The sequence below is a fragment of the Dromiciops gliroides genome, chromosome 6, assembly GCF_019393635.1.
Source record: "Dromiciops gliroides isolate mDroGli1 chromosome 6, mDroGli1.pri, whole genome shotgun sequence".
NCBI classification, from domain to species: Eukaryota; Metazoa; Chordata; class Mammalia; order Microbiotheria; family Microbiotheriidae; genus Dromiciops; species Dromiciops gliroides.
The window spans coordinates 251,918,748-251,937,045 of NC_057866.1; the positions used below are offsets into that span (position 1 = coordinate 251,918,748).

At 36.1% G+C, this 18,298-nt stretch overlaps 1 protein-coding gene across 1 annotated transcript in view; it reads left to right on the plus strand.

The window, feature by feature from the left end:
• Positions 1-18,298, plus strand: part of CDS1 (CDP-diacylglycerol synthase 1) — an 89,515-nt gene that overhangs the window by 19,619 nt on the left and 51,598 nt on the right. The window contains exon 2 of the mRNA XM_043971057.1: positions 13,387-13,514. Coding sequence (XP_043826992.1) covers positions 13,387-13,514 — 128 coding nt within the window. The remainder of the gene's footprint in view (positions 1-13,386; positions 13,515-18,298) is intronic.

Here is an 18,298-nt window from a genome sequence, read left to right on the forward strand (position 1 = left end):
GCAGCTATAAATATTTTTGTACATGTGGGTCCCTTTCCCCCTTCCATGATTTCTTTGGGAAAAAGACCCAAAAGTGGTATTTCTGGGTCAAAGGGTATGCACAGCTTTATGGCCCTTCAGGCATAATTCCAAATTGCTCTCCAGAATGGTTGGATCAGTTCACAGCTCCACCAACAATGAATTAATGTTCCAATTGTCCCACAGCTTCTCCAACATTTATTATTTTCCTTTTTTGTCATTTTAGTCAATGTGATAGGTGTCAGGTGGTACCTCAGAGTTGTTTTAATTTGCATCTCTCTAATCATTAGAGATTTAGAGCATTTTTTCATATGGGAATAGATAGCTTTGGTTTCTTCATCAGAAAACTGCCTGTTCATATCCTTTGACCATTTCTCAATTGGGGAATGACTTAGATTCTTATAAATTTGATTTAGTTCCCTATATATTTTAGAGATGAGTCCTTTATCACAAGTACTGGCCACAAAAATTGTTTCCCAGCTTTCTGCCTCCCTTCTAATTTTGGATGCATTGCTTCTGTTTGTACAAAATTTTTTTAATTTAATGTAATCAAAATCATCCATTTTGCATTTTATAATATACTCTATCTCTTGTTTGGTCATAAACTGTTTTCCTTTCCAGAGGTCTGATAGGTAGACTATTCCTTTCTCTCCTAATTTACCTATGGTATCACCTCATGTCTAAATCTTGTATCCATTTTAACCTTATTTTAGTATAAGGTGTCAGATGTTGGTCTATGCCTAATTTCTGCCATACTATCTTCCAGTTTTCCCAGCAGTTTTTGTCAAATACTGAGTTGCTATCCCAGAAGCTGGAGTCTTTGGGTTTATCAAACACTACATTACTAGTGTCACTTACTACTGCATTTCCTGAGCCTAACCTATTCCATTGATCTACCACTCTATTTTTTAGCCAGTACCAGATAGTTTTGATGACTGCCGCTTTATAGTAAAGCTCCAGGTTTGGTACCGCTAACTCACCTTCCTGTGAATTTTTTTTCATTATTTCCCTGGATATTCTTGATTTTTTGTTTTTCCAGATGAATTTTGTTATTATTTTTTCTAGCTCTATAAAATAATTTTTAGGTAGTCTTATTGGTATGGCACTGAATAAGTAAATTAATTTAAGCAGTATTGTCATTTTTACTATATTAGCTCTGCCTATCCATGAGCAATTGATATCTTTCCAATTATTTAGATCTGATTTGATTTGTGTGAAGAGTGTTTGGTAGTTGTGTACATAGAGTTCCTGGGTTTGTCTTGGCAAATAGATTCCCAAGGATTTTATATTATCTACCGGTACTTTAAATGGAATTTCTCTTTCTATCTCTTGCTGCTGGACTTTGTTGGTCATGTATAGAAATGCTTATGATTTATGTGGATTTATTTTATATCCTGCTACTTTGCTAAAGTTGTTAATTGTTTCAAGTAATTTTTGAGTTGATTCTCTAGGATTCTTTAAGTATACCATCATATCTTCTGCAAAGAGTGATAGTTTTGTTTCCTCCTTGCCTATTCTAATTCCTTTAATTCCTTTCTCTTCTCTGATTGCTAAAGCTAACATTTCCAGTACAGTATTACATAATAGGGGTAATAATGGACATCCCTGTTTCACCCCTGATCTTATTGGGAAGGCCTCTAATTTATCTCCATTGCATATAATACTTGCTGATGGCTTTAGGTAGATACTGTTTATTATTTTAAGGAAAGCTCCCCGTATTCCTAAACTCTCCAGTGTTTTTATTAGGAATGGGTGTTGTATTTTGTCAAAAGCTTTCTCTGTATCTATTGAGATAATCATATGATTTTGGTTGGTTTTCTTATTGATATGGTTGATTATGTTAATAGTTTTCCTAATGTTGAACCAGCTCTGCATTCCTGGTATAAATCCCACCTGGTCATAGTGTATTATTCTGGTGATCACTTGCTGTAATCTCCTTGCTAATATCTTATTTAAGATTTTAGCATCAATATTCATTAGGGAAATTGGTCTATAATTTTCCTTCTCTGTTTTTGCTTTGCCTGGTTTTGGTATCACCACCATATTTGTGTCATAAAATGAATTTGGTAGAACAACTTCTTCACCTATTTTTCCAAATAATTTGTATAATATTGGAATTAATTGTTCTTTAAATGTTTGGTAAAATTCACCCGTAAACCCATCTGGCCCTGGGGATTTTTTCTTAGGGAGTTCATTAATGGTTTGTTCAATTTCTTTTTCTAATATGTGTTTATTTAAGGATTTTATTTCCTTTTCAGTTAACCTGGGCAGTTTGTATTTTTGTAAATATTCATCCATTTCATTTAGATTGTCAAATTTATTGGCATACAGTTGGGCAAAATAATTCCTAATTATTGATTTAATTTCTACTTCATTGGTGGTAACATCACCTTTTTCATTTTTGATACTGGTAATTTGGTTTTCTTCTTTCTTTTTTTAAATCAAATTAACCAATATTTTATCTATTATTGGTTTTTTCATAAAACCAGCTCTTAGTTTTATTGATTAATTCTATAGTTTTTTTTTGCTTTCAATCTTATTAATTTCTCCTTTGATTTTCAGGATCTCTAATTTAGTATCTAATTGGGGATTTCTAATTTGTTCTTTTTCTAGCTTTTTAAGTTGCATGCCCAATTCATTAATCTCCTCTTTCTCTTTTTTATTCATGTAAGCATTTAGAGCTATACATTTTCCTCTAAGCACTGCTTTGGCAGCATCCCATAGATTTTGGTATGTTGTCTCATTATTGTCATTCTCTTGGATATAGTTATTGATTGTTTCTATGATTTGTTGTTTGGCCTATTCATTCTTTAGAATGAAATTATTTAGTTTCCAATTGATTTTCATTCTACTTTTCCCTGGCTCTTTCTTACATGTAATTTTTCTTGCATCATGATCTGAAAAGGATGCATTGACTATTTCTGCCTTTCTACATTTGACTATGATGTTTTTGTGCCTTAATACATGGTCAATTTTTGAAAATGTGCCATGTACTGCTGAGAAGAAGGTATATTCCTTTCTATCCCCATTCAATTTTCTCCAGACATCTATCATGTCTAACTTTTCTAGTAATCTATTCACCTATTTCACTTCTTTCTTATTTATTTTTTGGCTAGATTTATCTAATTCTGAGAGGGGGAGATTCAGATCCCCCACTAGTATAGTATTACTTTCTAATTCCTCTTGTAACTCATTTAACTTCTCCTCTAAGAACTTGGATGCTATACCACTTGGCGCATACATATTTAATATTGTTATTACTTCATTATCTATAGTACCTTTAAGCAAGATGTAATTTCCTTCCTTATCTCTTTTAATGAGATCTATTTTTGCCTGCACTTTGTCTGAGATAAGGATTGCTATCCCTGCTTTTTTTACTTTAGCTGAAGCATAATATATTCTGCTCCAGCCTTTTACCTTTACTCTGTGTGTATCTCTCTGCTTCAAATGTGTTTCTTGTAAATAGCATATTGTAGGATTCTGATTTTTAATCCACTGCAATTTGCTTCCGTTTTATAGCAGAGTTCATCCCATTCACATATACAGTTATTATTACTGACTGTCTATTCCCCTCCATTCTATTTATCCCCTTTGTACTTTTCCCCCTTTCTTTCACCCTATTCCTCCTCACCGATGTTTTACTTCTTACCCCTGCCTCCTCCAATCTTCCCTCCCTTTTTATCACCCCCCCTCTCTTTTCTTTACCCTTTTCTCCCTTGCTTTTGTCCTTCCTTCTATCAGTCCCCCCCATCCCTTCCCCTTTTGCTTCCCTAAAGAATGAGTTAAGTTTCTTTATCCCAATGAACGTATATGTTATTCCCTCTTTGAATCAAATCTAATGAGAATAGGGTTGAAACAATGTTCACCCCTCCTTTCTTTCCCTCTATTGTAATAGTTTTTTTTCCACCTCTTCATATGATATAATTCATCCCATTCCACCTCCCCTTTCCTCTCCTCCCCATAGATTCCCTTTTTAACCCCTTAATTCTTTTTTGTATCATCACCTCAAAGACAATTTATATTTATACTCTCTGTGTAAAGTCCTTCTCTCTGCCCAAATACATTTACAATTCTTAAGAGTTATGAGTATTATCTTCCCGTGTAGGGATATAAACAGTTTAACCTAATAGGGTAACCTTTTCCCCCCCCCCCTCTGTTTACCTTTTTAAACTTCTCTTGAGTCTTGTATGTTGAGATCAAATTTTCTATTTAGTTCTGGTCTTTTCACCAGGAAGGATTGAAAGTCCCCAATGTCATTAAATGTCCATCTTTTCCCTTGAAAGAAAATGCTCATTTTTGCTGGGTAATAGATTCTTGGCTGCAATCCAAGCTCCTTTGCCTTCTGGAATATCATATTCCAAGCCTTGCGGTCCTTTAATGTTGAAGCTGCCAGGTCCTGAGCAATCCTGACTGTGGCTCCATGATATTTAAATTGCTTCTTTCTGGCTGCTTGGAGTATTTTCTCCTTCACCTGATAATTCTGGAATTTGGCTACAATATTCCTTGGAGTTTTCCTTTTGGGGTCTCTTTCAGGAGGTGATCGGTGGTTTCTTTCAATGATGATTTTATCCTCTGATTCTATGCTATCAGGGCAGTTCTCCTTAATAATTTCCTGGAGTATGGTGTCTAGATTCTTTTTCTGGTCATGGCTTTCAGGCATTCCAATGATTCTCAAATTCTCTCTCCTGGATCTTTTTTCCAGATCAGTTGTCTTTCCAATGAGGTATTTCACATTTTCTTCTATTTTTTCATTCTTTTGATTCTGCTTGACTGATTCCTGGTGTCTCATGGATTCCTTATCTTCCAACTCTCCAATTTTAATTTTTAAGGCATTGTTTTCTTCAGTAAGATTATGTACCTTTTTTTCCATTTGGCCAAGTGAATTTTTTAAGGCAGTGTTTTCTTCAATGAGATTATGCACCTTTTTTTCCATTTGGCCAACTGAATTTTTTAAGGCATTGTTTTCTTCAGTGAAATTATGCACTTTTTTTTCCATTTGACCAGTCAATCTTTGTGCTTCCTTTTCCAATCTGCTGATTCTTTTTTCATAGTTTTCTTGTTTTGCTTTCATTTCTCTCCCCATTTTTTCTTCTACCTCTCTCAATTGATTTTTAAAATCCTTTTTGAGCTCTTCCAGGAAGGCTTTTTGTTCTTGAGACCAATTCACCTTCCCTCGTGAGGCTTCACATGTAGGCAATTTGAGGGTATTGTCCTCATCTGAGTTTGCGTTGGCTTCTTCCCTATTGATACAGAAGCTCTCAATGGAGAGGGCTCTTTTTTGCTTCTTACTCATTATTGCAGCTTATTTATTTATTTTTTAAGTTGAGTTGAGATCTGATCTGGGGGCACCAGGGTCCCTGTTTGGGGCTTCTTGTGCAGGGGTATAGGTGCTGTTTGACCGGCTTTTTACTCTGAGGCCTTTATAATCTGTGCAGTTCGCCCCCCTGTACTTCCTGTCTGAGTGTGCTCGGCCAGGTGCCCAATCTCGGCGCCCGATCCCGCCTGCCCCGTTCGTGGCTCTCCTGGCCGGTGCAGATAGGTTTTTCCAGTGTCCTTCTTGGCCACCAGATTTTTGAGCCAGGTTCCAGGGGCCTCAGTTGTTCGGCTGTGGCCCGCAGCTCCTGCTGACTTGCCCCGACCCCCTCGGCGCTGGGTTGCTGCCCTGCACTGGGCCTCCCTTTTGCCCGAGTCAGACCGACCTTTTCCTGAAGTCTTCTAAATGATCTCTGGTTGGAAGACTGTGTCTCTCTGTCCCTTTGCAGGTTCTGTAGTTTCAGAATCTGTCCAGAGGCTTGATTTAATGTTCTTTTTGAGGGAACAGAAGGAGAGCTCAGTCAGTCAGCTTGCTGCTTCCTCTCCGCCATCTTGGCTCCGCCCCCCAGAGCTTGCATTTTAAATCAGATCTCTTGAGTCCAAGACCAGTGTTATTTCCACTTTCCAATTCAGTTCAGTAATAATTGAGTGTCTGTGCTATGAAAGACCTGTTCCAAGGTTACAAAAACAAAAATCATAGTCATTGCTCTTGAGAAATTAATGTTTTCCTGGTGTTGTCCTTGTGTTGCCTTGATCATGCTACTTCTCAATCAGGCTTTGTTTTTTTAATAGTTGAACAGCTCTTCAGTAATATAAGAGAGTTACCATAGCTAATTGTAATTTTAAAAGCAATAATTGCCATTTCTAACTTTCTTTTAATTTTTCTTGGTAAGGTAAGACCCTGTACACTAATTCTCCTGCTACCTTAAGCTTACTGTTTGTTCTTTCTTTAGCAAGTAGCTTAATCTCTTTAATCTTGGGTTCTTCATTTGTAAACTGGGCATATTTACCTCACAGAGTGAAGTTGGAAGGGTCACATTAGGTAACAAATATGAAAATACTTTGAAAAATATATAGCTCGGGGCAGCTAGGTGGCGCAGTGGATAAAAGCACTGGCCCTGGATTCAGGAGGACCTGAGTTCAAATTTGGCCTCGGACACTTGACAGTTACTAGCTGTGTGACTCTGGGAACGTCACTTGACCCTCAATGCCCTGCAAAAAAAATTTAAAATATATATATATATATATATAATGTATATATATATGTAAATATATATATAATGTATATATAAATGTATATATATATAAATATACATATATATAATATAGGAAAATGCAAGGTGGTTATTACTGGTGGTGTTTTTACTTTATTTTTAATACATGAAGAGATTGGATTGAGACCACATGAGAAATTAGTATAGACATATTTCCAGCTCAGTTATGATTCTCAAATTGCATTCAGTTTTTGAATCAGGCTAACAAACCAATGAATTTTATTTTACTTCATTTTTATGGTTTAGATATACCTGGATAAAAATAAACATATGTTTTAGGGTGTTGGGTTTTTTTACATCACCAACATTTTCCCCATATTCCCTCCTCTCTTTTCAGAAAGTCTTCCCATACAACAAATAATATTTTTAAGAAAAAAAGAGAATTTTTGCAAGACTGGCAAATGAATTTAAAAAGTGAAAATATTTGCATTGTATCCCACCTCTGCAGAGGAGTAGGATGAGAATATCTTAATATCTCTTCTTTGGAGATACATTTATTTTTGGAACATTCACTTTTCATTTTAAATTTTTGTTCTATTTACATTGTCATTGTGTATATTGTTTTCTTGGTTCAGGTTATTTCACTTTATCAGATCATGTACATCTTTGCATGCTTCTCTGCATTCATCTTGTTTGCTATTTCTTACAATACAATAAAATTTCTTTACTTTCATGTAACAATTTGTTTAGCCATTCCCCAAACTACTTCTTTCCAATCTTTGTCATCACAAAGTGCTACTATGAATATTTTGGTGAGGGAGAAGGAGGAGGACATTATTATCTGTGGGCCTTTTGGGGACATAAGCTAGTAATGAAATCTCTGGGTCAAAAGTGCATTTTAGATACTTTCTTTGCATAATTACAAATTGCTTCCAAAAGGGTTTCACTGATTCAGTGACTCCCACAACAATGCACTGGCTTTTGTGCTTATCTTCAACCCATACAGAACTTACTCTTCCCATCCTTTGACATCTTTGCCCATTATACAGGGTATGAAGTAAAACCTCATGGTTGTTTTGATTTGCATTTTTCTTTTTAATGATTTGGAGAATTTTTTCATATGCTCATGAATAGTTTGTAATTCTTTGTGAACTGTTTGTTCATATCCTTTGATAACTCTTATCTAATAGAGAAATGGCTTTTGGCCTTAAATATCTTATCATAGACAATTACTTTTGTATAGTGTTAAGGGCTAAAATTCTAGCTAGTCTGTCTAAAATATCTAATGAGTGGTCGCCAATAAATTATAAGCTTTAGCAAGAGTTAGACTTTTAAGCATTTATTAAGGAGAATAAGAATTTGGTAAAGAGAGAGAGAAAGGCCTAGATTTCTGTCTATTAAAGGGAGAGCACATTTCTAGCTCCCTTCTCCGCCAGAGTCCAGAGGAAAGAGCGCGAGACTGAGCGCCAGTCTCTTCCTTCCTCCTCCCACTAGCCCGCGTCACTTCCTGACTCCTGGTCTTGCCCTCAAAGACCTTCCCTTCATGGGCAGAACTCCTCTACAGTAAGTATCCAGCAGGTGGCGTTATTCCAATCGTTACAATAGAAACCTTTCAGTTTCATGAAGTCAAAGGTAATCCATTTTATTCTTTGTAATTGCCTCTTTATTTTGGTCAAGAATATTTAACCCCCTTCCTCTTTCATAGGAGTATGAGGGTTATATAGATGATCTGCTTCTTTCCTATTTTTTAATGATATGGTCTTAGATCACTTTTTTTCAGGGCAATGAGGGTTAAATGACTTGCCCCCAGGGTCACACAGCTAGTAAGTGTAAGTGTCTGAGGTTGGATTTGAACTCAGGTCCTCCTGAATCCAGGGCCGCTGCTTTTTCCACTGTGCCACCTAGCTGCCCCCCTCACATTTTCATTAAATTTGTTGTGGTATTGTTGGTCTAAGCCTAATTTAGGCCAGACTGATTTCTAGTTTTCCTTAGCAGTTTTATCACATAGAGAGTTCTTGCCCTAAGTAATTTGTGTTTTATGGTATATCAAACACTGGATTACTGAGGTTTATAAATTTTGTTGGTCTTTTCAAAGAACCGGCTTTTAGTGCTATTAATAATTTCTATGGATTCTTTTTTGTTTTTCAGTTTATCTCTTTCCTCTAAATTTTAATAGTCCTTTTGTGCTTAAATTAGATTTATTTCTTGCATATCTAATTTTTTTAAATGCATATATTCAGTTCACTAATTCTTTTCTATTTTGTTGATGTGTGTTTATAGGGATATCATTTTTCCTCAAGGACTGTTAAATTTTGGTATGTTGTTTCATCGTCATTATTCACTTCCATATAATTGTTTTTTTTATTTTTCCATTGACCTTGTTTAGAACTTCCTTTTTGAGACTCCATTTTAGTCATTCAGTATATATTTGTTAAGCACCTACTATATGCAAGGTACTATTCTGATTGCTGGGGATACAAATACAGGCAAAAAGCAGTCTTTGCTCTCAAAGAGCTCAAAATCTAATGGAGGAGACAAGCAAGCAAATGTAAAAACAAGATATATACAGCATATGTATTTATATATGCATAAATATATGTTAATAGGAAGGCTTCCTTTGGAACATGAGATTTTAGTTGGGACTTAAAGGAAGCAGAGATGAGGAAGGAGAGTGCTCTGGGCATGGGGGACAGCCATGGAAAATACCTGGAGAAGAGAGATGTTGTTTCTGGAACAGCCAGGAGACCAGCATCATTGGATGGAAGAATAATAATGTATAAGAAGAATTGTAAAGCAGGAGCAGCCTAGGTCATGAAAAGTTTTGAATGCAAAACAATTTTTGTATTTAACCCTGGGGCCAATAGCAAGCTATTGGAGTTTATTGAATGGGGGCGGGGATTATATGACCACCCCTGTTCTTAGATTTTTTTTCTTTTTTCTTTTTTTTTTGGTGAGGCAATTGGGGTCAAGTGACTTGCCCAGGGTCACACAGCTAGTAAGTGTTAAGTATCTGAGGCCAGATTTGAACTCAGGTACTCCTGAATCCAGGACTGGTGTTTTATCCACTGTGCCATCTAGCTGCCCCTAGATTTTTTTTAATAGCTTATTTTTGCTTTTCAGTTTACCTCAAGAAGCATTTATTTGTTTGTTTTGGGGGGCAGGGCAATGAGGGTTAAGTGACTTGCCCAGGGTCACACAGCTAGTAAGTGTCAAGTGTCTGAGAATGGATTGATCACCCCTGTTCTATAGAAAAATCATTTTGGTGGCTGAAAGGAAGAAGTATTTTAAGTGGGGAGAGACTTGAGGTGGGTCAGCCTATGAGCAGACTATTGTAATAATCCAGGTGTGAAGTGATGAGAGCCCCACCAAAGTGGTAGCAGTCTATTTTTGTGTTACTTTCCTGCCTTTTAACGTTTATTTGCACTATCTCTGTGCCATAATAAATGGCCAGTTTTTTTGAGAAGTTCATATGGTGCTGACCCATTTTTAAAATGCCTCAGGTCTTTTAGCTTTAGTTTCTCCAGCAATTCTTCAGTTCAGTACTTTCCCTTTTGTTTATTTTTCTTTTCAATTTATTGAAAACTCAGAAAGGGATATTAAAATCCCCTCCCACTGCAGTATCACTATCTATGTCTTCTTGTAATTCTATTATTTTTTTCTTTATAAATTTATGTGCTAAGGCATATGGAACATCTAATTTTAATATTGTCATGAGTGTCTTGTCTAGGATTCCCTTCAGTATAATATAGTTTTCTTGTTTATCTCTTTTATATTGTAAATCTTTGCTTCTTCCTTGTTTGATAACATGATTATTATAAGATCTGCTTTTTTTGAATTGCCTGATGCTTAGTAATTTTTTTCCCATTTTTATTCTTTATATATCTTTGCTTTTTAGTTGTGGATCTCGTAAGCAACAAATTGTGGCATTGTTTTTGTAACCACTATATTTCCTTTTTTGTTTTATTAGATTGTGAAAGCCATTAAGATTTAAAGATATGAGTTATGATTACATTTTCCTCCATTTGTCTTTAACTTTTTTTTCCTGAATTAGGATTTTTCTTTGTTCCTCTTCCTTTTACAAGACAGTACTTTTTCTCTTCAGTTAATTTTATTTAATCTACTGCAAAGTAACCCTGTTCCTACTGGCTCTCTTTCTCTTGCCCTAAAGACCCTTCTATTATTCCTTTTCATTTTGTCTAGTTACCTAATTCTTCTCCTTTTCCCCCCTTTTAGTTGAGTAGCTAAGTAAAAACCTCCCTTCCTTTCTCCGCCTTCCTTTTTTATTTTCTTTTTTTTTCTGTATCTTTTTCTAAAAATATTCCTTTCCCTTATTCTCCTCATTATTTCTTTTCTACGATCTATTCTAGTTTTACTCTTTGATTCATCATGGTTTTTATTTTTATTTATTCCTTCTTTAAACTCTGCATTCTTTATTGAAATAAAACTGCTAAGGTATCCATTTTGAGTTTCTTCTTCTCAACTGTTCTCTAAGTGTCTGTTATTTTGTAGCTCTTGCCTCTCCCCCATTTTTTTCAAGCATTGTCTCACTGCAAAAATTTTCCTATGTACCTAACTGTACCATTCATTACTATCCCTCATCGTTATTTCCCCCCCATTTCCTATGGAATTTCCACTTCGAGTTCATGCTCTCCTACCCATCTAAATGTCAGTTGCCCCCAGAAACTCATAATTCCTCAAGATAGGATGCTTCCAGAAAGAGGTTGTAGTCTAAGCACTAAATCTTAGGATATTAAAACCACTGTAAGGTACCCATTTCCCATTATAGACTATCTGTCTTGCCCCATGGGACCCCCCCCCCCCCCACTACCAAATTGTGCTTTCCTAATTTCTTTTTCTCTGTTTTGATCCCTCCATTTTATAATTCACCCATTCTCCTATAGGCCCTCTTCTTCCTGAGGGATTACAGAAATTCTTTTCTCTTCATCATTTACTTTTGATTTGGAGCATCCCATCTTCCCACTGAAGATAATCAATTTATTGCAGTTTGTATCATTAATGACATTTTATATAGTTGCTAAAGTTTTATGTCCTGAGCTAGTTTGGTTTTTTTGTTTTTCCTGGAAATCATGTCATTTTAAGGAAATCAGCTATTACTGTATCTCTAACTGGCTTGTTTGCAGGATGCAAGTGGATACAACCAATCAGCATCCCAAGCACTAGAATGTTACAAAATCTAAAAACAGTAACTGTACTTTATTATAAAAACCTTTGTGAATCTTTCTTCAGGGTCGTTGTGCCTACTGAGGGGTCTTGCCAAAAATAAATTGCATTAATCAGACTTTGCTTCCTCAGTTTACCTCATTTCACTCACACCATCCAACTCTCTGCTCATTCTTCAGTTTAGCTCCAGAAAAACCTTAAAATTCACGTGCAGGTACATGTTATGAAGTATTCTAGTTTGTGGTGTTTCAAAATGCATGTTCTGCCAACATTAGTTCTTCCCTTTAAGTATTTTTTCTTTTCTCTTTGTGTACTTTTAGAATGAACTTTTGTTAATTTTGTTGGTAGTGGGTTTTTAACACCGTAAGTCTGTCTTTCCCTTCCAGTCCTGCCCCCTTCCCCAATAATTTAATTTTGCTTGTACCTTATTTATTGTTGTATGTGTGTACCTTTTTTGTATTTCTCTTGTTCTGGGTGTTAACAAAGCAAATAATTTTGTAACTGGTTTGATTTATAGCAATGCTTCAAAAACTTTTTATTGAACATCTTTTTTAATTGATAAGTAGATTTAGGTTTGTTGGATATATCATCTTGAACTCATTTTCTCTTCAGAACTTTTTCCATTATCTTCTACAATTCCTTGTAGCAACAAAATAATCTTGCACCATTCAAATTTCCTTTATACTTGAAGGTCTTTCTCCTGATAGATTGCAACTTTTGTTGTCATTGGAATTATTATAATACTTTGTGTCTTGGAGCTTGCAGCAAATTTTTTTTTCTAAAGGTGATCTCTAGATTCTTTTGGTGGCATTCAGAAATTGAGTTTTTTGTATTTCTTGCATTTTGGCGTTTTTTGTTTGTTTTTTAACTTATGTTCTTCTGTGAGACCTATAACCCATAAGTTGTCTCTGTACATCTTGTTTTAGTGTTTATTTGTATAAAGAATTTTTCTTTTAGAGCCTTTTTCTTTGAGACCTCAACAGTTGTGTCTCAGCCTCTTCATATACTGGCTGTGTAGTTAACTTCTCATAACCCTCAAGTGACTTCTGGGTAGATAGACCTGGCCTTGGCTGGATGCTAGTCTCCACACACATACTAATTCCCTCTCTGTGTTCTTAAGACCAAGCACTGCTGTGCTACAGCAAGAATACTGTAGCAAGCATAATGCTGTTCCATGCAAAGAAAATTTCTGCTGCATTGTGTTGTATCCATTTCTGCTACAAAGGATTGGGGGCACAGAAAAGAATTTTGTTCTGTTACACACCTCTAGTTTGGGCTGTGTAGTCTTGTCAGAACATGGGAGAAACTGAGGAAATGTATTTGTTCAAGATTTGGGATTAACCTTATCTGCTGTTAGTTCATTGAGTTGTTACCTCACTTGGTTTCTTGGTGTATTCTTAGATAATGGAGACAGGGCAATCCCTTTACTTTTTGCATATAATTTTACTTTAGAGAGGTTTAAAAGGTCATTGATATTGGAGAAAATATCTAGTCTTCCATCTTGCAGGTGATAATCAAATTTTCATAACTACTTTCTAGTTTAAGATAACTTCATAGCTGTTCTTTTTGTTAAGGTTATATAAGTAACTGAATGTCTGCTCATTTTTGTAGTTCCAATTTTTCCAATTTTCTAATATGTACTTAATTTTTTTCTTTTTAGGAAACTGATATTGATGATAAATATGGAGATTTGGATTCCAGAACTGATTCTGACATCCCAGAAGTTCCACCATCCTCAGACAGAACCCCTGAAGTGCTTAAAAAAGCTCTATCTGGCTTATCTGCAAGGTATGATTGAATAAATGTTTAATTTTAGTGTATTTCATTGACTTTTTGGTTCATATTACAGGCTTGTTTCTAGAGAAGGAATTTGCTTATGGTTGTAATCATAACTTTAATATGATGTATCTTCTGAACAGAATCAGTCCATTTACATTGTCATTCAAAACATTTGGTTGACAACTAAAATACTACTCTCCATCTTCCTTTTTCTTCCTCTTTCCTTCTCCCCTTCTCCATTTTAAAGATGAGCAAACAACTTTAGAGAGGTTCAGCTTGTTTTGCCCAAGGTCACAGTAACAGATTGATGGACAAAATTCCATATTATGTATATATTTTTAAATTTTTAGTTTAATTATTTTTAAATGCTTTTTCATCATCATCATTTTGTGACTTTGCCCCCGCCCCCCCCCCCCAAAAAAAAAACCAAACCACACAGCTAAATACTAACCAGCCCTGGTCAGACCTGACCATACAGACAGACATCCTTTTGCAGCTAAGGTCTATGACCTCAGCTAGAAAGGGTTGTCATGTGTCCTACTTCAGTATCGTTCCTCTAGATTCAAGATTGGCCACTACATTGATCAGAGTTATACTGTCTTTTAAGGTAATTTTCCTTTATGTTGTTGTGGACACTACATAAATAGTCCTTTTTTTTATATCAGGTCCTGGAAGTCTTCCCAAATTTCTCTGAAGCCTTCAAATATAAATAGGAAACAAACATTGCCAATGGCAAAGCAACAGTCCACTTCATTCATATGCCCTAATTATTTAGCCATATCCTAATTGATGAGGCTCTATTTTGCTTCAAGTTCTATTACCATATTTTTTAAAGCTGCTATAAAAAAAGAATTGGAAATAAAAGGAATGCCCATCAGTTGGGGAATGGCTAAATAAACTGTTGTTTATGATTGTGATGGAATATTATTGTGCTATAAGAAATGGCAAACAGGATGATTTCAGAAAGGCCTGGAAGGACTTATATGAAATGATGTATAGTAAAGTGAGCAGAACCAGGAGAACATGGTGCTCAGTGACAGCAATATTGTTTGATGAAGTGTGAATGACTTAACTATTCTCAGCAGTACAGTGATCCAAGACAATTCCAAAGGATTAATGATAAAGAATACTATCCACCTCCAGAGAAAGAACTGATCTTGATTGAAAACAGACTAAAGCATGCTATTTTTCACTTTTCTTTTTTTATATTTTATTCAAGTTTCTTTGTACAAAAATGACTAATATGGTAATATTTTACATAAAAAAGTATATGCTTAGTGTGGTGGTATTAGAAAACACATATATGGTTTAATGATTTTTCAGAATGATAGGCCATTTCCCAACTACTCTTCCCAAAATTTGCTAATTCTTTTTAACTGAGATTCATAATTAATTGAGACTCATAATTTCTTGATCTTCACTCACATGGGTAAGATGGATAATAAGCCTTGAAATGTATTAAATAAAAGGGAATTTTTTTGTTGTTGTTGCTTCAGTTTACAACTTATACCACTTTTGTTCTTCTGAAGTTACCAGTGAATTTCAGCTCAATTACTATTTCATTTTGGGTCCAAGAAATTGTCTGGCCAAGCATTTGTATGTCTGTGTGTATAGTTATTTTTTACATTTTTCCTCTATGGCTTACTGTCAATTCCCTTCTCTTTCAAATAAATTCATATATTAAGATAATGTTAAATTTTCATTTTGTTTTCCCACTTCTCCCATATGCTTTTGATATTTAAACAAGTAGTATGTAAGAACTGCTTATCAAATAAATGGCAAATTATTGAGGAGTTTGGGGGTAGAGAGGCAAAATAATTTCTGAGCATGCCGCTGTCACTTCTCAGTCCCTTGACATGTATAAAATATCACTGACATAGTGCCTTTTTCCAATTTAAAAAAAAAATATTTCTTAGCTAAGGGTATTTTCTTTTCATTTTTTTTCTATAAAAAGTGAAACTAGCTATTACTCTTTAAGATAATACTTTCGTTGGTGGGGGTTGGGAGGGACGACCCAAATCACTTTGAAATATTTATATTCCTGTTCTGTCAGAATACTGATTATTGGGAGAACTACCACTTGTCAAGGGACAGAGAGAGCCACAATGGGGAAGGAAAGCTGAACTAATTTCTTCCTGCTTTATATAACAAGAAGCCAGGGCTCTAGGGATCTATGGTCTTCCTTTTTTTCCCCTTTCTCCCCTACCTTAACTTAACCATTTGATTAGTCGCTTAAGTCATCAGCTTTGGTCCCTTTTTAAAATATATATTTATGGATTAACTTTTGTTTTCATAACACCTAAATTTTCCTTTATATAGCTCTCAGAAAAGACTTTTTTTATTAAAGAAAAAGGAGTAGGAACAACTCAGCAAAATCCATTTTAAATACTTAAATATATTCAATGTTCCGCCTCTGCAAAGGAGTGAGGAGGAGGAATCTTCATGCATCTCCTCTTTGGGGCTGTGCTTTTTCTTTGTAATTTTACAACGTTCATTTTCATTTATGTTATTGTAATCATTGTGTACATTGTTTTCTTGTCTGTTTTATTTTGTTCATGTACATCTGTCTGTGCTTCTGTATTCATCATATTTGCCACTTCTTATAGCACAGCAATACTCCATTACATTCTCTGCCATAATTTAACCATTCCCCAACTGGTGGGCATCTACTTTGATTCTAGGTCTTCGTTCCCTTAAAAAGTGCTTTTCCTCATAGGGAAAATGGGTATTTATGCCAGGCACTGGGAGCTTCTGCTCAGACCCATCTCAATGTTGTTTTTTTGCATGCCCTGCCTTTCTGAGACCTGTTTTTCTTGATGCCCTTGTCCTAGGTTCAAGACAAGCAAGCAGCTCTGTTATCTTTATTGAATACAGCTGTAGGCAGTGATGTTACTCTTGAAATGCTGTAGGTGTGGCTCTAACCTCTGCACCCTTAGTTAAGATTTAATGAGATGAAATGAGGCACTCCCAAGTTCCTGAACATTTAACAAAGGAGGTTTACTTTGCCCTAATACAGCAAGGATTTGCAAAAGGATACTGTGGCACTTTGGAAACAACATTCCCCTCAAGGTTCTTCTCCCATCCCCCCACTCCCCCATCTCCATCTGGATGTCCGGTTAGTCATCAAAGTAGGGGGTTGCCTCATGAGCCCATCATGTCTGAGAAGCACTAACTATGCACAGTTCAGACCCTTTATGTCCCCGACGAGACAGCTGGGGCATTGGTGGAGGAAGGAAGCTGTCGGGAAATGACTGGTCCTGGCACCGTAGAATCTTCACTTGTGGTCCTCAGAGATGTGCACAGAGTCACAACTGTGTGGCAAATCTGGTTTTCAGTAGAACCCATGAGCTTGGCTTTTTGGTAGTATTTAAGTTAAGGTTCCTGAGAGCAATAGGACCAGGTCAATCGGATATCCTGACTTAGGACTTAATTACAAACTGCTGGAGTTTTCCTCTGGGGATAGTGACTACCTAATGGATAGTGCAGCCCATATTTCCTCAGGTGACTAACAGGGGTACCTTCAGGGTTCAGTTCCTTTCTTTTTATTGGATCATTATAGCCAATTAATCTAGATAAAGCACTGACTTTAGAGTCAGGTCTGGATTTCTCTCTCACCTGATACTTCATAGCTGCGTGACCCTTATCAAGCTGTTTATGTATCCTTAGGTCACCAGGATTGATGTGTCCACGTTCCTTTGCTGTAGCCCCTCTTTGCCCACCGAGTGACATTGCAACTCTTGGTGTGGAAGGCCTTTCAGTCTCTCCTGTCTTTGCAACATCTTTCACACACCCTTTTCCCCATAGCCTGTATTCCTATCCAACTATTCTGCTTGCTTTTCCCTGAATGTACTTCCTTTGATGCTATGAGCTATAATCTTAAATGGCAACATAAAGCTGAGTACTTTCTGGGCTCTGGGGGAAGCAAGGTTATTAAGGATTAGGAGTGTTCTGGATCAAGGAAGCTTATAAGTGAGGTAAGTGAGATGGCCTTTGAAATTGGCTTGGAAGGCTGAGGACAAATGCAACAAGTAGACTTTTGAGGCCCAGAGAACAGCATAATCAAAGGCATTGAGGTAAAAAAAAAGTGTAAGGTGTGTCTAATTGAGGGTTAAGAATTCTGCTTTAATGGAGGGCATACACTGGAGAGGGAATAGTATAAGACTAATGCCAGATTAGAGAAGAGCATGAGTTTTCACACTAGGGAACCACCGAATTTTGAGTATAGGAGCTAGAAGCAGCATGTTTGTTTAGTACCAAGTATGGATTATAGAAAGGGTAAGTGGAGATAGAAAGAATTCAGGCTACTGAAATAATTCAAATAGTCAATAAAAGGCCTGTGGTGGCAGCAGAGGGAATAAAGAAGAGATGGATGGGAGAGATTAAGAAAAAGGATTTTTTTTATTGTTATTGTAATTGAGGAGAAAGAAAAGTACAAGGGGAAAACTGGATGAGGAAAGCACAGGATTTAAACTTGGGATACAGAGTGATTATTCCACTGACAGAAATAGTGAATTTGGAAGGAGCAAGTGCAGTAAAGGGAAAGACTATGTAAACTTGTTTTAGGAAATGACAAATTTGAGGTGCTTGTGAGGCACTCAGAATCACCTGTATAAAGGTTATCAGAAAAGGTTTGAGAATGAATGAGATTAAGGGAGCAAATGGAGAGAGAGAGAAGTGGACCAGTGGATAGACCATAGGGAAGTACCCACATTAGGGGATGCAGAGGGGTGGGAGGAAGGAGGCTATGAGCCAGTCAAAGAAATGGAAATATTAGATAAGTAAGAACCAGGAAA